The following is a 20,222-nucleotide window of genomic DNA, read 5'->3' on the forward strand; positions in this document are numbered from 1 at the left end:
AAGTTATGAATGCGGCTGGGATTTGCCCGTTAGTTACCGCGCTAGCCTGCAAAACCAACCGCAACGCAGCAATAGATTGGCTCGAGATTATAGCTAAATTCCATGCTGCGTGATAAAATGGCTTCCCCTCCTCATTGCAGATTTCTTTGTATGCGCATAATGATAGAAAATGAAGGTTTTTATGTGTTCCCATTGTGTGCTTTAGTTCCATTTTATGTGTTGTCGTTTTTACCTCCGTGATGTGTCATCTACACCAACCAGCCCCTTATCCTCGGTGTTTTCATCTTCGCTGAATGGTTTTCATGCTCTTTTCTGTCCCGATCGCTGAGGCTGAGCGTGGTCTCCTGTGGTGTCTCGTGGCAGGTGGACCGGCAGTCCCAGTTCATCCAGGGGTACCGCGTGCTGTACCGCCAGACGTCAGGACTGCCCGCCCCCGGGCCCTGGCAGAGCCAGGACGTCAAGGTGCCCTCCGAACGCAGCGTCCTGCTCTCGGGACTCAAGAAGGGCATCGTCTACGAGATCAAGGTCCGGCCCTACTTCAACGAGTTCCAGGGCATGGACAGCGAGTCGAGGACCGCCCGCACCACGGAGGAGGGTACGGAGGCAGGCTGTGCCTGAGTGAATGGAACCGGTTGAGGGTGGAATTTTAACCCCGGCGTCACTGATTTCTTAGAGAAACGCATTACCGGTCAGCTAAAGGCGAAACCGCCTCTAGCCGAGGGCAACAACGTTATTTTGAATTTGAAGTTTATGTCGGGGAGCATTGTCGTGGTAGCCTGCTGTGAGCCTTCACTGCGCTTCACTGTGCCTTTACAAGCGAACTAGCCGAGCTAACCGTGCTACAAGACGAGGTGGGATCTGTTTGGGTGAAGAGGTGTGGTCTGTTTGGGTAGAGACAGGGGCGGTTGGGACAGAGACAGGGGCGGTTGGGGTAGAAACAGGGGCAGTTGGGACAGAGACAGTGGTTGTTAGGGTACAGATGGCCTGTTGGGACAAGTATGTGGGGTCTGTTAGAATAAAGGGGCGGGGCCTGTCAGACTAAAGAGGCAGGGCCTGTCACATTACGGATGCAGAGTCTATTGGAGTAAAGAGACCTCGTCTGTCAGGTTAAAGAGGCCGGATCTGTTGGGCTGCTCCTTAAAGTCAGTCTTATGAAGGGAAGCAGTTAAATGTCACGTCGGGGATCACCTCTATGTACCATAATGGGTTGTCTGTAATAATTGGGCTCTGGGTTTCATAGTGCTGAACTGAGGTAAGCCACAGAGACGGTATGTTTATCTCTCCACTGGCAGCACGGAGCTGTTAGGCGTTTTCCTCACTGAGCTCAGCTCCAGGGCATGCTTCCTTTCCCCATGAATTCATGACCAGGGCCTTTCCCATGTGTGTGTCCCTCAAACATCACCCCAAACGTGCACTCCCCTCAAACATCACCCCAAACGTGCACTCCCCTCACACATCACCCCAAACGTGCACTCCCCTCAAACATCACCCCAAACGTGCACTCCCCTCAAACATCACCCCAAACGTGCACTCCCCTCGGATATCACCCCAAACGTGCACACCCCTCAAATATCACCCCAAACGTGCACACCCTTCACCATCACCCCAAACGTGCACACCCATGCATCACTCAAAAGCCTCGCCCAGTGGGACTGAACACCCCTCCCAGGCCTGATGCTGCGCGGTCAGCTCCCTCCTCCCCGCCTGACGGACCCCAGTAGACGCGTGGCGATACCCTCCCGCACTCTGACACCCTCGCACTGCCTGGCACAGCCAGCTGTGCTGCCCATCCGGAGGATGGATGTGCCCTTTTGTCCAGAAAGATAAGAGCAAGGCACCATGCTCCCTGTATCTTACCTGAGCCAGACTGCAGTATCTTACCTGCCTGCACTATCTTACCAGAGCCAGAACTGGGAGATAGTGAATATGTTTAAGTGCACTACGTGTGTACAATATTTATTGTTTTATAAAGCTGAGTTTCAGGATTAAGAAGAATAATTAAAATGCAAACTGCTTCAACTGGCACAAAACTTTGGCTGAATTAAAAGTTGAGCCTTGATAAAATCTCATGAGGCAGCATTCCCACCAAAAGGCTGTTTGGAAACGCCTGTCATGGGGTGTGTTTGATGCACAAAGTAAAAGCAATTGTTTTTGTAGTGCTCCCAGGTACTGTGGCTTCTGTGGGATGTTGTAATGGAAACCTGGCTTCTGTATGGCTGCTCTTTAGAATGAGCCCCCTGTGGGGCAGCCTTGGCCCAGGCGGGTGCAGGAGGGATAGGGTTAAATTTGGGCAGGTGTGACAGGCCCATTTATTTCCCATGTCTCTGCGGGGCATCCTCTCTCCCCTGACCAACGCTGCCTCTGACTGCCCTGCTATCTCATTCCCCCTCTGTGCTCATATCCCAACAACTACAGCCTCATATACACACTGTGTGTTCTTCCATTACACCAAACGCATTCTCTCTCTGTTTATCTTTCATTCTCTCTTGCTTTCTCTCTCTATCATCTCTCTCACTCTCTCCATCTTCTCTCTCCATATTCTCCCTCTCCCCCTCTTTCTCTCTCTCTGTCCATCTCTGTCATGGGTCACTTCTCTCGGGCAAATGCATACTCGCACTCGATCAACCACAAAATTATCCCGCCGTATAGCTAGAAGAATAATATGCAGCAGCCATATACAGTATGGGCGATGGTGTTCATAATAAGCAAACATAAACTTAATGAGGTCATAAAAAGGAAAGTATTAAAAATAGCAAGTATTACATTTCATAGCCATGTTTGTCTTCAGTTCAGTAGTTCCTGTAATGGCATTTCCTTACAACGGTGTCCAATCGGACAGTCACCTTAGACAGTTTACAAAGATTCACAGCTTGTGTCAACTGCATGGGTTGTGGCGTTGAGTTCTGACATGTATTCAGACTATCCCAATGCTGGGTTTTTGGCCTGGTTCTTGGGTGTTTGGTCCTATGTTCTGGGCCTGCGTTTGGGTCTGTGTTCTGGGCCTGTGTTTGGGTCTGTTTCTGGGCCTGCGTTTGGGTCTGTGTTCTGGGCCTATGTTTTGGCCTGTGGTCTGGGCCTGTGTTTGGGTCTGGCATGAGGGAGAAGCCCCTCGACAGAAGATGGACGGCCTGTGTCAGGAATACCACAGCCTCGGGCAGAGGGGACATGGGAAGCGGGGAGATTTATCGGGGATTGCGCTGTGCTGGGTGATTAAAATTCCTGTTGTCCATTAAACCAATTAGAGCCCTTGGAGAGGTGATCCAAGGGGACTGCTGTGGGCATGCTCAGTCCTTCATCATCCCCTCTTTTGGGACAAGCGGATGATGCATGCATGTGCGAGCGCATTCCAGTGGCTAGACTCTCGCTGAGAGATTACCTCAACTGCAACCAGAAAGTCCCATCAGTTATGCTGAACACACTGCAGTGCCCCCTTTTGATTTTCCTTGAGGAGCTCAGTGCAGTAGCAACAGGGAGAGGCACTGAGCTTTGTCCCCAATGAACTCTGACCTTTCACCTATGTGCAGAACCTCATCCAGTGCACCGAGTCAAATGCTGAGAATGCATCATTAACAACGTGTCATTGGGAGTTGGTGTGAAAGTGAGACAGGGGTCACCGCCACCCCCCACCCCCCCATTAGCTGCCAGACGTTGCAGCCTGGATGGCTTCATCGCCCCGACATGAAAAATGTTTTGTTTAGCGCTAACACGCGCAACGAATCGCAAAATGGCTGGTGCCATTAACATTGAACGACATTGCGCGCGAGGGCGAACGCTAAGCAGCGTAGCCTGTTAAGAGTCCTCCGCTCTGTGCCTTCTGCCTGCTGCAGCTGCTGCGGACGGAACGGGAGCGTGACAGGAAATTAACTGCTCTCTTCCTGTTCGAGTACGAGGCAGGTGTTTGAGAAAGCGTTGTAGCCATTCGTCTATCGTTTTTGTTTTGTTTCGTTTTTTTGGGGGGTTTGTGGGGGTGGTGTCTGTATTATTCCATCCTGAAAGAGATAAACAGAGATTTGGAGTGGTAGATCACTTTGAGAATGGGGGGCGGGTATAGAGTTGGAGTAATTGACCTGTCCATGCTTTGGTTGCGTATGGCTCCTCGGTCAGGTGCTGGAGAAAGGAGGAACAGATTTTAAAGCCGTTTTTTCCACATGACCTGACTGCTGACCCTGATTTCACCCCCGTTCCTCCTGACTGCGTATCTCCCCCATCCACTGAGGGTAATCGATGGAATCTGGCTTTGGACTCAACCGGTCAACAGACAGTCCTTGCGGCTGTCCCGGACTTGACTGAGTTTCACAAAAAATTCTGTCTATCTTAGCTTTTCTGCTCAAGAGTCATTCATTCATTTTGGGTCATTTTCACACCTCATAATGGCCTCAATATGATGACAGCTGACTATAAAATGGAGGGTTTAATTATGAGAATGAGCCAGTGTCAAACATCTCCACCAGAATGAATGCCTTCCTTCAGTCCCTCCCAATCCCCCGGTTGATACAATGGATATTAAATCATTAAGCTGCCTTCACCATATCAGTGTCAGACTTGCCCTTTTCTAATATAAATCCTCATCTAATTAACTCCTCTACCTGCAGCTAAACGGCTAATCAGCTGAGAAGTGTAGACGCCCTCACATCCTCAGAAGAATGATGGTTTATCTGTGTGCAGAAAGGACAGATCCTCTCTGTGTTGCCTGAGTGGTCTGGAGGTCCGCTGGCTGACTGTACCCTCTCTCTCTCTCTCTCTCTCTCTCTCTCTCCTCCAGCTCCCAGCGCCCCTCCCCAGCAGGTCACAGTTCTAACAGTGGGGAACCAGAACAGCACCTCCATCAGCATCTCCTGGGACCCCCCTCCCCCGGACCATCAGAACGGGATCATACAAGAGTACAAGGTAGGGTCAGGGCAGGCATGGTGGCTGGAGTAAATTTGCACCTTACATACACTCGACAACCATACAAAAGAAAGACAAAGTTACACCATCCTCTAGTCCAGGGGTCGGCAACCCTGGTCCTGGAGAGCCGCAGGGTGTGCTGGCTTTGGTCTCCACCTTAAAATAAGCAACCGATTCAGACCCAAGAAACCAGGTGAGGTGAGTTAACTGTGTAATCAACGGCTTTCATTGATCAATTAATGCCAAGTAACAACGAAAGCCAGCACACCCTGCGGCTCTCCAGGACCAGGGTTGCCGACCCCTGCTCTAGTCAAAACATGATTGATTAATCTTTTACCAGAATTTAGACATTTGTTTGCATTTAGATGCCTTCATCTGGGTATACACTCTTGGCTAACTGGATATTTTAGATACGTCTCTACATCTGTCCAAGTTTATTATCCTGCCAGACACATGTACACACACCACACACACACACACACACACACAAACACACCATATCTCATTCCCTCTCTCTTCTCCCCTCTCTCCCTCCCTCGATATTCCTCCCTCTCTCTCTTCCTCTCCAGATCTGGTGCCTGGGGAACGAGACCCGTTTCCATGTGAACAAGACGGTGGACGCAGCCATCCGCTCCGTGGTGGTGGGGGGGCTGCAGGCGGGGGTGCTGTACCGCATCGAGGTGGCAGCCAGCACCAGCGCCGGGGTGGGGGTCACCAGCGAGCCCCAGCCCATCGTTATAGGTGAGGCCCAGGGTCACACACCAAGAGGAGGTGCCTGTCAGAGTGCACACAGGAACTGGAGAGGAACAGGTTTACACATAGAGAGGAGGTGCCTGTCAGAGTGCACACAGGAACTGGAGAGGAACAGGTTTACACATAGAGAGGAGGTGGCATTCACAGAGTGTACACAGGAACTGGAGAGGAACAGGTTTACACATGAAGAGGAGGTGCCTGTCAGAGTGCACACAGGAACTGGAGAGGAACAGGTTTACACATGAAGAGGAGGTGCCTGTCAGAGTGTACACAGGAACTGGAGAGAGTAGGAGAGGAACTGGTTTACACATGAAGCGGAGGTGGCTGTCAGAGTGTACACAGGAACTGGAGAGAGTAGGAGAGGAACAGGTGTACACATGAAGAGGAGGTGGCAGTCACAGAGTGTACACAGGAACTGGAGAGGGTAGGAAAGGCAGTAACAGGAAACTGTACTGCGCATGTTGTGGGAAATGGTTGTTGTCATTGAATTCAATATAGACAACCAAGGTGATTTAACAACCAATTTTTCATTATGCGTAGCAGTTTGGGAAACAATGTTTGTTCTCTCGTCCAGATGTTCCGGGAAAATATTCATCAAAATGTCCATATTTTATGACATATTACATATTTTCGCAATCTGCTTTTCATATGAAGCATAACAATCAGTAAATTAATTTTAATGGGGATGCGTTTTTTATTTTTATTTTTTTTTGTTTTCAAAAGTGCGATATTCCCTATTCTCTTTAATGGGAGATCCAGCGCTTTGCCCTCAACATGTGCAGTGTGGGCTTACCACCAGGGCATCACAAGGTGGGGTTAGCTGAAGCCGTGCTTGTCTGTCTACATACATATACACGTCTGGAGGGGAGGTAGTATGAGGAGGGGGGCAGACAGAGTTGATAGAGAGAGAGAGAGAGAGAGAGAGAGATTAAGATTGCAGTAAGGTGGAAAACACAGTAAGGTGGGGTTGGGGAGGTAGAGAGTGGAGGGGTAGGATTATATTGGAGGGGTGGCGGCGAGGAGATTGCACAGAATTAAAATGGATATTAATTTTTTAGATGTGCTCTGGAAAGGTAGGTTTTAATTAGATCCGCAGGTGGAGAGGATCAAGCCAGTGCAGATACTGAGTTAGAGACAATCAGAGAGAGAATATTTAACAAGAAAAATGGTTTGACCTTGAATGAGAGAATGAATAATTAATGGCGGAAACGATTATATTCCAATTTCATATTCCGCCTAATCGCACTGCCATGAAGTCAAACGATATTAAATAAACGGACTTGGGTAAGCTTTTACTGGAACACCTATAATAGAGTGAGGTTGCTCTGTGTGTATTTTAAGAGGCTTGAACGTTTCACTGGCAAGCTCTGTTTTGTGGAACTGTGTCCAGATGCTTTGCTTCGTAAACAGGCTTTGTTTCAAAGGTGTCGTAACCGTTACCCAGCCCAGTGTCCTCCCCCCTGCAGTGAACCAGCCAGGCTGCGCTGCCACACACGGGCTTCACAGACAGCCCACTCGTCTTAGGCGTGAAGGAAGCGTTCGCGCCGGCAGGCGGGCAAACAGGCTCGGTGGCAGAGAGAGCCAGGTTGACCGTCCCTCTTTATCGCCTGACAGAAAATGCATCAGGAAGGCAGACGATAAAGCCCGCCGGCTCACCTGGGGTTTAATTACCAAGTGTTTGGCCCGGGCGACACGACACAGACCCCAAATCTAATTTCACAGCGCAGTAGCTGGACCATAAAATCAAAACCCGGCCCGAATCTCTCTCTCTGTCAATTTCCTCTCTATGAGCCGAAATTGACACATGGAATATATAGGGTCGATTAATTCTCTCCCCGCTTGTGCCGTTTCGTTTCTGCTGAGTTTGAGAAGTCCAGCTTTTGATGATTTGCAAGTGGCTTGTTTTTCTGTTGTTTGTTATCGTTCAGCCTGGATCAGCAGCATTGCACATTCGCATTACACAAACGTGACAACTTCTAAAAAGCAAGACAGGCGTTTTTATCTCCTGTAGGAAACCCAACCCCTGCTATTTGAGTTGTATTGTGCTGTAATGTAATCCAGACACAAAGCGTGCGTGCAGTTGCGTTCCTGTCACCCACGCTCTGCCCCTGGCCTGACCCTCCCCAGGTAAGGACTTCAAGGACGTGATCATGAGCGGGAACCGGAACAACAGCATCACGGAGCAGATCACGGACGTGGTGAAGCAGCCGGCCTTCATCGCCGGCATCGGCGGGGCCTGCTGGGTCATCCTCATGGGCTTCAGCATCTGGCTGTACTGGAGGAGGAAGAAGAGGAAGGGCCTGAGCAACTACGCAGGTGAGAGATACACACACACTCACACACTCACTCACACACACGCTCACACACACATGCACACATGCACGCACGCACGCACACACACACGTGCACACACACACACACACACACACTCACACACACGCACACACACACACTCACACACCTACAGGAACACACGCACCTGGTATGTACAGGTGAGGCCTACACACACGCACCTGGTGCTTACAGGTGAGGCCTACAGCAACACGCACCTGGTGTGTTCAGGTGAGAGCTACAGCAACACACACACACACACCTACCGGAACACACGCACCTGGTGCTTACAGGTGAGGCCTACAGCAACACGCACCTGGTGTGTACTGGTGAGACCTACAGGAACACACACGCACCTGGTATGTACAGGTGAGACCTACACGCACGCACCTAGTCTATACAGGAGAGACCAACAGCAACACACACGCACCTGGTGTGTACAGGTAAGACCTACAGGAACACACACATGCCTGGTGTGTACAGGTGAGACATATTACCTACAGTAACACACACCTGGTGTGTACAGGTGAGACACTACAGAAACACACACACCTGGTGTGTGCAGGTGGGATATGCATGGATTTGGTGTATACTATATATAAGCACCACTCACTATAATACAGTATACACTTCTTGATGTACATTGTAATATACATTTATTACATATATTTTACCAGCTAGTTTTTTTATGTGTGAGGCTGTTATTTGCCTCACCACTATTTTCTCTGATGGCATTAGCTCTCTAACTTACAACTTAGCCTATTTTTGACTATTGACACCAGACCAGGCAGTGCAGGATGGGCTCCTCGATATCTGCGTTCCCCCTGAGATGTCTTCTCACGAGGGAGTTTTTTCACACCATTGCTGCTATTTCTGTCTTTTTAACTTGCAGCTTTTTTGGGGGCTCAGGCTTGGTCTTGCCCAATTTTTCATTTTCTCTGCAAAGTGTCTTTGTGGCAGAGTCTCTGTAAAAACCACCATACAAATGAAATTTAATGGAATCAAAATGAATATGTTGGTGAGATGAGCCTTACATGCAGAAACACATAGCTAGTGTATACAGGTGATACGCTCCTTACCTGCTGAGGTCCACACACCTAGTGTATACAAGTGAGACACACCTTACCTCTAGAAGCACACATTACATTTACTGTAGTGAGGTAAATCTTGCCTGTTTAAACACATTTACTGTACACATAGGCGAGGCAGATCTGCTCAATTGTGCATAAAGGTCACATAGATGAAGCTAATCATGTGTCACTTGCCTTACCTACTGTAACAGAGATATTTCCTGGAAAAGGCACACCTCTCTATTGTACAACAAATTATCGGGTACCTTTGTATCATCATTCGGCAAATGATCCGATAAGCCGTTGCAAAAGAAGAAAAGTTTCTGTTAAGCCAGTGTGCTTCCTCAATTAGCTTTTTGAATAAACTTATGCAATATGTGAGTCACGCTGCCGACACAGCGGTTTTGTTATTGCTAAGAAGGGTATGAACGCCAGGTATGAGCATTGACCTGAGAGACTGAACACAATAAAAGCACAGGATGTGAAGGTGTCTGGGCTGTAATGCCTTCACGATGCCTTTGTCTCTTTGTATATGACCTGTTCCTCCACATTCAGCAGGCGTCTTGCTGTGTTTCAGCTACTCTCCTAAGCTGAACCCGCAGGTCCTCAGATTTGGCTTTTTAAATGCCCCAAATGTTCTCCGTCATGCAGCTGCCCCCACATTTTAGAGAGAGCAGGAGTACATCTGGAGACAGAGTGTGTGCTCACTTCACTCCCGACAGTGTTGTATGATGATAAAATGGTGGACTTCTCCATTCATATTTTTGAGTTATTATTGCGCATAGTTTTGTTTCTTTTAAATCTTCCTCATAATGTTTTTTTCCATACTTTTTTTGGCACCCTTCTACTCCAGCCCCGCCATATCCCTCTTTCTAACACCACAGCATCTTTCACACACTCTCTCTCTCTCTCACATCCCCCCCTCTTTCCTCCCACTCTCTCGTTCACTCTCTCAGCTCACTTTTATCATTTCTTTAGAAAGTAAATGGAGGAGCTGAAATGATCCGATATGGGCCGGGGAAGTTTGCTTTCTTGTGTGTGTTGGCATTTATGTTTTTTCTCTCTGTGCTATGATTTCTCTTAACGTATGCGCCGTCCACCTGTGACTGCGCATACGGTTTCCTCTGTCCTCTGAACTGCCTGCTTTCCACACTCGAGCCCTGCACACTGTGGGCCTGGCCACTCTCACCCTCACCTCTGCCCCGTCCGCCCACAGTGTGCGGTGGCCCCACGGGCCCCCCTCTGCAGGCCTTTAACGCCCGACTTTTCTGTCTTCTTGTTTTACAGTTCAGTCCTTCACCTTCACCCCTGCAGGTACTGTTCATTTGTCCCGTCTCCCCACCCTCCCAAACCCCGCCCCGCCCCCCCCCTCCCAAGTATGCACAGAGTTTGCAAGTCCCGATGACACAGCCAGCACTTTTCCTATAAAATGTCTACATTTGTATTCATTTTATTCAATGCGGTAAAGCAAAATTTATCAAGAGCTCTTGGACCTTGAAGAAAGAGATTAATGTCTGTCACCGTATCTGTCCATCTCCTGAAGAAGCTTTGCAAATTGAAAGAAATTTGACCTTGGTGAGACCCAATTTGATGTTTATCGAATTCACTAAATTCACAGAGCTTCTAAATACAGCTTGCATGCAAATGATCCAAACTCTTGCCGATTGCAAACTCTCTCTCACAATCTTGCAGCATTGTGTCCGTGTTTCTGTGTGTCCACCTGTTGTAAACCTGCACACTCCATGTCACCTGTGGTCCTTCAGCCTGTGTGATTGCCTCTATCTGATCCTCTCTTCTTCTGTGGTGTTTTTGTGGGGTTGCTATGCCCCCCAACCCCCCTTCTGTAGAAGAGGTGCACCCTCACCTTCTTCCTCTGTCTGCGACAAGCATATCTGCCTGCCCTGATGTAAGATCTAGCTGTGTCAGCTTGAAAATTGAGCTGGTCGAACTGGTCATAAGTTGGTCTAGCTGGGTACGAGCTGGTCAACCAGCATGGCCAAGCTGGTCATGAAGCTGGTCTAGCTGGGTATGAGCCGGTCGACCTTCTAGTGCTGGTAGCTTGTCTGAGCTGGTATCTGGTCAACCAGCTACCAGCCATTTCAAGAGCTGGTCAAACCCTGTCAAGCTGGGAGCTTTTTTTCAGCAGAGTGGACAACGCCTTTGTCTGTTTCATTGTGGTTCCTCTCAGTCCTAGCCTGAACCAGGTCCCAAAACAGTTTTATATTGTCTCATCTGTTTTTGTTGCTGTCATATATTTGGGTTTTGGGATCCTGACGATTCATCTTCAAAACTTATCCAAGGTGTGTTTTTGAATGTTTTTTTAGTACATTATCTTTCTTCCCTTTGCTGGAAAGGAAAGCCACTCGTGCGTTGCTTGCAGCGTTATCGCGGCTACACGGTGGATCGGCGCGCGTTGGCCAGTCTTAACGCAGCGCGGCTGTGTTCATTCACACCCCGTGCCCCCGGCCTCCTCATGCGAACATGCGGTTGCTGTGAGATCGCGTCCCGCCTCGCTCTGGCGCTCGGCTGTTCCCTCCGACGGCAGACTCCCGCCGGCCCGGCTCTCGGGCTCTGTCCCTGACAGATAGCCCGGGAGAGAGGAAGAGGAGGAGAACGGACAGTGAATGACCTTACGGTGGACCTCCTGAGCTATGGCGTGTGAGGTCGGGCTCAGAGATCCGAACGCACCGCGGCCCGTGTCTGGAGTCACCCTCTGGCGCTTCCCCCCCGTCGGCCCGGACAGATAACGGCCCTGCAGCCACGGTGGGGCGTCCAGCAGGGTGTTCAGAAGAACTTGTGGATTTCTGCCTCGCCCGAGCCGGTCGCTTCAATTCAACAAAGTTGTTAGAGCGGTCTGGCCTCCCCTTCTGCATGGCTCTTCCCTGAATCGCAGTGCACGTGGCCCCCCGCCCCCGTCCGACCACCTCACGTCTCCCACTGCCCTTTCACCCGCCCTCGGAGCAGATAAACGTCACGCACTGGCCACGGCTCTCAGGAGGCTGCACGGAGCTTACACTCAGCAGCAGTGTGCAGAGAAAGAGAGGGGTGGAGAAAATGGAGATGGCGAGAGGGGGTGAGAGACCTAGGGGAAGATGGAAAGAGAGAAAGCGAGCAAGATGGAGCTGCAGAGTTGGAGTGCCACGCCCTTGTCCCAGAAAAGGATGACGCTCTCAAGGAGTCGTATTAGCTCACTGTTGGCCCGGCTACTGTCTGGCTACTTCTGTTGCCATGGAAATTGCATATAGGTGAGGGTTAGCATTTCTGTGTGCGCTCAGCAACAGATGGAACTGAAGCGAACATGATGATGTAGGACAGTGGTAGTGGGGTGGGTTAAGGAAACTTTGTTGGGTGAGGTGGAGAGGGGTGGATGCGGTGGGGGAAATTATGGGATGCAGAGAATCCCATTCCGAGCTCCTGAAGCTGTCAGCACAGGCGGGCTAAACCGTCTCACGGCAACGCGGCGAGCAGGCAGGAGATTTGATGGAATTTTTATTTGCTGATTGCTCGCTCCCCCGTTAGCGCTTATTAAAGGGGATTAATCTGCAGCAGTATGGAGAAAGCACTTATCAGGGCAGGGCCTGGAGGGGGCTGGCGGGTGAGGCGGGGCCGTCTCGGGCGACATTAAAGTTCCCATCAGCACCGGGGGAAATGTGGCCGGGCACAGATAGGGACTTCAGAGGCCTCCTCCAGTCCCTTCCGCTCCTCCTCAGCCTGCTCCCCGCTCCCCTCTTCCCTCTCTCAGAGGTCCCCGATATGGGGAGACACAGCCTCGTCTCCAGCCTACCTTCTGGAGCTGGCAAACAAAGAGATAGTCTGTAGTTTTCTTTCCTCTGTCGCTCCAGATATGAAAAATGCCAAGACTTACCGAGATGCAAATGAGCCTTATTGGCACTACTGAAAGATGGCTGCGATACCGCCTTGTATCCATGACAACTCCCCAGAATGACGATGGACTGTGCGGGAGTTTGTTTGTTTATATATTTGTTTATTTTGTTCTTGCGTTTGCTGGTCTGTCTTGATGCGGTTCAAGTCTCGTTAACCTCTGGCCAAAAAGAACATATGTGCAGCCTGTTTGCCATTTTATTTCTTGTCAATTGGCTTGAACAGAATAGTTCTGCTCATTTTATGAGTGACCATTCATAGATAGAGCCACCTATGTAAATGGAATTATGATGTTAATGAAGATGATGATGTTGAGGAGGAGGAGGAAGAGGAGGATGACATGGTTGTAATGCATTGCCACTGCAAACTTTTGTGAAGAATGTGGGTAACAGTATGGGGGTACACCCTTTAGATATGCTGACTGCAGAGTTACAGTTATAAGATAAGATAAGATAAGATATACTTTATTGAACCCCATGGGTTAACTTGTCCTCTGCATTTGACCCATCCTAGTTACCTAGGAGCAGTGGGCAGCCACAGTGCAGCGCCCGGGGAGCAATGTGGGGTTAAGGGCCTTGCTCAAGGGCCCAACGGCTGTGCGGATCATTTATTGTGGCTCGACCGGGATTCGAACCACTGACGTTGTGGCTCCCAGTCATGTAGCTTAACCACTACGCTACAAGCCCCAGTTGTGGAGCCAGCCCAAACCACTGTCCCTGGGTCAGTCCATGGCCTGTCCCCTTGGGGGTTTCAGCTGCCATTGTGGTTGGGCTGAAGGATCTCAGGTCAGTCAGTGTTTAAGGGAAGAATTTCAACAGACGCCCAGCTTTGGACTGTCCCGAGCACACTTGAGTGGCTCTGAACTCGTCCCTCCTCTTCCTCTGTTCCTGGCATTCCTCCCTCTCTGCTTTCTCTCTCTCTCTCGCTCTCCTTCTCCGGGGGCCGTGCTGCGTTCGTGTTCTGGCACGAGCGGCCATGAGGGCGCTGCAGCAGGGAAGAGCGGGGTGTCCCCTGTCCTTAATCTCCGTCTGCGGAACAAATGTGCCAAATTACGCCAGGCTCCTTCCGAAAGCGCTCTGGATCGGGCGAATTCCAGAGCTGTCCTGTTTCTTTCTCCTCTGATCTGCTGAGGGTCTTTTTCCGCGACCCGGCCCCTGATCTTCTCCCGTCATCGTCCGTGTCGTGCGGGGATGAAACGCCTGTTCCTCCCCCCCCCCCCCCCCCTCGCTGGTGACACCTCCGGAACCTTTTATCCGGGAGTCTCTCTCATGTACCAGGACACAAAGGGCCTGGCTCCCTTTCAACAGTTTGCACAGTGCCTCCAACCTCCAAAAAACGCTTAATGGGCCCATTTCATCCTCAAGCATTCCAAGACTTGAGGATCAGTCCTTCCCAAAAACGGAGAGAAGTGGTCGTATTTCATGCTGTTTACAACCACTTTCTTTTAAATAGGAAGCCCTTCATTGTGGGTTCAAACAGAGCTAGGGAGCTGTTGTAAGCGCATAGCAATTTAAATGACTAGGCAGCGTGAGATACTAAATCATTTGAGGAATTTTTTGCTCAAAATGAAAGCAAAAAAAAAAGGATACATGTACTTTTCCTCTCTTATAGCACACTGGGTCACTAGGTGATGCTACTCGTGCTGATTGTGGGTAGTAATCCTGATGGGGAGTATTTGGGAAGTCTCCCCTTGTGTGATGTGACTGGAGAGATCGGGAGCTTAATGTGTCCTTTTCTCTTCTCTCCTCCTCTGCATGTCATGCCACCACTCCTTATCTCCGGGCGCAGTGACGTTCCAGCGCGTGGACGGCGGTCTGATGAGCAATGGAAGGTGAGACATCCATCACGTCCGTCGTTAAAATAGACCTAGTCCATCTTCAGTGGAAAACACAGACGTGCGTGAGTGATACTTACTCATTACATTTCCCAGTTGGTATTCACAGAGGCAGATCTAACTAAAAAATGTCATATAAAAATTACCGGTGTGTATGTGCATGTGTATGTATGTATGTATGTGTATATACAGTACTTACACACACACATACACACACATACAGTGCAGTACTGTACATGCATATTCTCACGTGCTATATACCGTATACAGGCGGGCGAACATACATCTAAAACATACATACATGGAGGGCTTGACAGATGAACTCATAAATCTCTGTGAGAGAATTAGCAGAAACAATTTAAGCTGAGAAAGGCTTTATTTTATCATTTATCTTCCCGCAGCAGCGTAAGGGGCGCGGGAGCCCGGAGTGATGAATTTGCCTGTCACCTCGCTCAGGCGGCTAGAATACAAGCATGTGTAATGATGTAAAAATAATTACCCAGGGGAGCAGAGTGGAGGTACCCCGCGCCCCCCTCCTCAGTCTGAGGCGCGCCGGAGAGGGGAGGGGGCTCATTTGAATGACACCAGTTACTGACTCAATAACGCTATTCAGGAGGGCCCCCCGAGACCCCCCAGCCAAAGCCTCTGCTGGTGCTCTCTTCTTTATCACACCTGAATAGGCAAATCCAGGCAGGATCTGAGTCACTCAGCCTGAGATTCTGAATGAGCTCTGAACCCCTAACACACACACACACACACACACCTCCGCGTGCACGCAAACACACACACACGCAGGCACGCATGCACACACACACGGGCAAACACACACACGCTCCCCCGCCGCACGCAAACACACACACGCAGGCACGCACGCACACATGGGCAAACTCACACTCAGACACATACAGTAGGTATACGCCCATACATGCAGATGCTCATACACACATGAATGCACATACATGTCACACGCACGCTCACACACACGCTTGCACATGCACACACACACACACCCACACGGACAGGCAAACACACACACAGACTTACACTGTGTTAACTAACACAGACAAATAGAGAATGTAGAAATAGGATGGCGTGTGTCTGTGTGCAAATGTGTGTGTGTGTGTGTGTGTGTGCGTGTGTGTGCGTGCAAGCGCCCCTGCCTGTGTGCTCAGCCACGCGAGATGTCTCGTGCGTCTCCGCCAAGCACTCAAACCACTCGTCTTTCCATTTTCCCGTCCACTTCCTGTCTCAGTGTTTTACCTTCAATTTTCCGCATAAATAATCGCAGCTCACTCCAAACTCCACTCAAACTCTGCCGCTGTTGCCTCTCAGACCGCCCCTTACTGTATCTGGTGGTTGCGTCTCCTCTGGGGGATTGGCAATCGCATTCGCATTACCCCCCCCCCAGCTCAGAACCATTAGGCGAAAAGCCGCTCTTTCTGTGATCTAATGACCTGGCCGGCAGAGCTGTCCAAAGGCAGGAAACCCCAGATGTTTCTGACTCCCCATCTGCCCGAGGAGAGAAATTAGCAGGCATGTATCCCCGGGAAATGTGTTCATTTGTTACGTGGGATGTTTATTGCATTAATTAGACAATAGCAAATGAAGCTGGGCCTGTTCCCAGCTTCTCATTGGCTGGTGCCAAATTGCTCTGACGGAACAATTACACTTAATCGATCACAGAATAAATGATTCATGGAAGATGAATAGGCTGCAGATTGGTAGGCCTAGATCCCTCGAATTTGGCCGCCCAATTGAAATTGATAAAAGCCGATAACAGGCAGTTTGTCCTAGTCCCTTCGCCCTTTGCCAATATTGAGATTGTAATTAGGAGGTAGTAATAACTTCCTATCTCTCCGCTGATCAATATTTTAGCAAAAGCAGATTATGCACTAATGAGAGATGGTGGGTTTGCCGAATCAGCCAATGAATTCTGCCGTTACTGTCACCACGGAGATTTATTCCCCCCCCACCCCCACCCCCCGAACCGGGTTCTGGGAGCTGAATGACAGAAGGCCTATGAATCTAAATTTAAAATGTAAATTCATGTAGCAACATGCTTTAAGCGCCGTTTAATGTGCAAGCTTTTAGTGTGGGCGCTGTTCTCGGGTAGAGGTTTGGAGTCGTAAAACCCACCTGATTTATGAACTTGTTTTTGGATTAATATCACTCTGCTGCTGCATTTACCCCCCCCCCCAGCCCCCAACTTCAAACATTGTGGGCTGTATTTCAAATGATTTCCTACAGCAACCTGCTTTGAAATTTGAATATATAATACATCAGTCAGAACATGAACACACGGATAATGGCAGAGATGGCCCTAATCTGCCCAAGATGTCTGCCCCACACACACACACACACACACACACACGCACACACACGCACAAACACTGTCAACTGCAATTAAAAGTTGGGTGTCGAGTTCCTGTAATGCTTGCCTCCCCAGCTGCTCCTGGAGTCGTGACACCGTTTCATAAATATGCCCAATAACAATATTTCTGACTCTAATTATCCTTTCCGAGGGCCTCTCGCTCAATGATAAACGCAAGGACGAGGCCCCCATTTCCTCTGTCAGGGCCATCGGCACCCCCCCTCTTACAAACGGGCCCCTGGTGGAGGGAGCTGGGGGGCGGTTTGGGCTTGGGGCTGGCCTGGGTGAGGGTTGGGGACGAGGGGGGCGTTTTGGGCTCGGTGAGGGTGCGGGGCGGGGGGGGAGGGATGCTGTCGCTGGGAGACAGTGCACTTCAGGGTCTTACTCTCTCTTCCTCTCTCTGTCAAACACGAGACAACCAGGCTGATAGATGCCAGAAAACGGAGGAGAGAGAGGGAAAGCGAGAGAGAGAGAGAGAGAGAGAGAGAGAATAAGAGATGAAGGGATGAAAGGGAAGGTAAAAAGAGAGAAGGAGGTGGGGAATAGCGTCGCGCGTAGATGGGTACAGGCAGAAGAAGTAAAGAGTGTGGCAGAGAGAGAGAGAGAGAGAGAGAGAGATGGTGGGGGGTGGAGAGATGTGTCACCCCATGAATAGTATATGCGTCTGATAGACGGCCATCAGTTTGAAGGACTGGTTTCCCCCGAGGGGCTGTTCTGGCATTCAGGAGCCACGGTGGGGGCTCTTAGCCTGTCAGAGCTGCTCTCTCCCTCTCTTCATGGGGATTCCGGCTCCAGCCGCTCTGCTCATTAGGACCTGTGGATGAGTCTGCTGCACGCCCATTACCTGGGCCTGTCCCCGGGCCTCCCTAATCCCATAATCCCCCTGGGTGAGTGCCAGCAGCTCCCCCCCTCCCCCCCCCGCCCCGCGCCCGTCTGACACCATCAGTCAAAGCTGGCAGCGGCCGTTTGCCACGGCGACGGCACCATGTGGCAGAGCCTTCTGCACTGGAACGGAACGCAGGCGGGGCGCGGCTCAAACAAAAGAACTGCGGGGAAAAAAAAAAAACGGCAGCCATTTTCCCTGCTGAACGGTCGTGGGGGAAAAAACGCTTCGCTTCGTCGCGCGCAGAGCCTTGTGCTCACCTGTCCAGGTTTGCGTTCTGAGGGACATTTTCGGGGGCGGTTAATGCACGGCCTCGATAGCCTAGCCAACCCTGGACTGAAAAGCTGTGCTGAAGATGAAGCCAAAATAAAGGGTAAATAAATGAAATGAAATAACAGTGGACTGTGAATGATCGGGGGAGCTAAACAAAGCGAGCTCCCCTCGTCTCTCCTCTGCGTTGCCGGCGGTAACGAGCTACAGACGTGATTGTACAGTAAAGTGGCCCTAATGGCCACGCAGCAGTCACCCATGACAGGTTAAAGTCTTAATGGCCGCGTTTATAGCCCCCCTCACCCCAGGGACAGATGCACAACACCTGTTAAACTGCACCGTCCCCCACCCACGTCCCACAAGTGAGAGGAGCGCTGTGGAGACAGGGGGAGGACTGAACCACTGCACAGAGTGATGGGGGGGGAGGACTGAACCACTGCACAGAGTGATGGGGGGGAGGACTGAACCACTGCACAGAGCGATGGGGGAGGACTGAACCACTGCACAGAGTGATGGGGGGGAGGACTGAACCAGTGCACAGAGTGATGGGGGGGAGGACTGAACCAGTGCACAGAGTGATGGGGGGAAGGACTGAACCAGTGCACACAGCGATGGGGGGGAGGACTGAACCACTGCACAGAGTGATGGGGGGGAGAACTGAACCACTGCACAGAGTGATGGGGGGGAGGACTGAACCACTGCACAGAGCGATGGGGGGAGGACTGAACCACTGCACAGAGCGATGGGGGGAGGACTGAACCACTGCACAGAGCGATGGGGGGAGGACTGAACCACTGCACAGAGCGATGGGGGGAGGACTGAACCAGTGCACAGAGCGATGGGGGGGAGGACTGAACCAGTGCACAGAGTGACGGGGGGAGGACTGAACCACTGCACAGGGGGTATTGGGGGGGCGTTTCGTAGGACTGAACCAGTATACAGACCGATGGGGGGAGGGCATGTCATATGACTGAACCAGTATACAGACCGATGGGGGGAGGGCATGTCATAGGACTGAACCAGTGAACAGACCGATGGGGGAGCAGGGCGTGTTGTCGGACTGAACCAGTGTACAGACCGGTGAGGGTTGGAGGTTTATGGTATTGAGGAGAGGAGAGCTGTTAAAGGGTTGGGAATATGAAAACAAGGGCTGGAGGTCACCATTGTTGTTTTGTGTCTGTGTATACAAAAACGCCTGCTAGTGTGTGTGTTTGTGCGTTTCTGTGTGTGTGGGGTGTGAATGCGTGGGTATGTATATGGGAGAGAGAGAGAAAGCATTCAACTGAACATTCCAGTTTAATTAATATGTTCAAATGTGTTTATTTTCTAATTATGTTTGACAGCATTGTCAACATACAGTATAATATGTGTGTGTGTGTGTGTGTGTGTGGTGCTATTTATTATATATTCTACAATGTTATGACATTTCTCTCTGATGTTTGAAGCCCATCCATTATAAGTGGGTGGGGAAAAGCCTCATATAATTCTTGCAGCTAGCAGCTCTGCATTAGAATGTCAAAGAAATACAGACGGAGAAAGAAGGCGCAAAGGAGAGAGAGAAAGAGAGGTAGAGAGATAGAGAGACAGCGAGAGGTAGAGAGAGTGAGAGAAAGAGGCTTTATTGCTTAACTAATTCAGATCCGGGGGGAAGCGCGCACATGTCAGGATAGGAAGCTCTGTGAATGTCTCATTAGTAACAGAAGCTCACCGTGTGCTTATCTTGCACACAAAAGCATGCACGCACATGCGCACACACACACACACAAACATACACACACACACATGCACACACAAACACATATACTGTACACGCACATGCGCTCACACACAAACACACACACACGCACACAAACACATACATATACTGTACACACACACACACACACACACACACACACACACACACACACACAGTATGCGAACGCACGAACAGACGTTTCA

General features: G+C 50.3%; 1 protein-coding gene across 1 annotated transcript in view; it reads left to right on the top strand.

The window, feature by feature from the left end:
• The window catches only part of robo2 (roundabout, axon guidance receptor, homolog 2 (Drosophila)), a 450,826-nt gene that overhangs the window by 385,598 nt on the left and 45,006 nt on the right, over positions 1 to 20,222 (top strand). The window contains exons 15-19 of the mRNA XM_061216243.1: positions 364 to 595; positions 4,763 to 4,887; positions 5,457 to 5,628; positions 7,768 to 7,956; positions 14,712 to 14,754. Of these exons, the coding sequence (XP_061072227.1) occupies positions 364 to 595; positions 4,763 to 4,887; positions 5,457 to 5,628; positions 7,768 to 7,956; positions 14,712 to 14,754 (761 nt within the window). The remainder of the gene's footprint in view (positions 1 to 363; positions 596 to 4,762; positions 4,888 to 5,456; positions 5,629 to 7,767; positions 7,957 to 14,711; positions 14,755 to 20,222) is intronic.

The sequence above is a fragment of the Conger conger genome, chromosome 13 (assembly GCF_963514075.1).
Source record: "Conger conger chromosome 13, fConCon1.1, whole genome shotgun sequence".
In the NCBI taxonomy this organism is placed as follows: domain Eukaryota; kingdom Metazoa; phylum Chordata; class Actinopteri; order Anguilliformes; family Congridae; genus Conger; species Conger conger.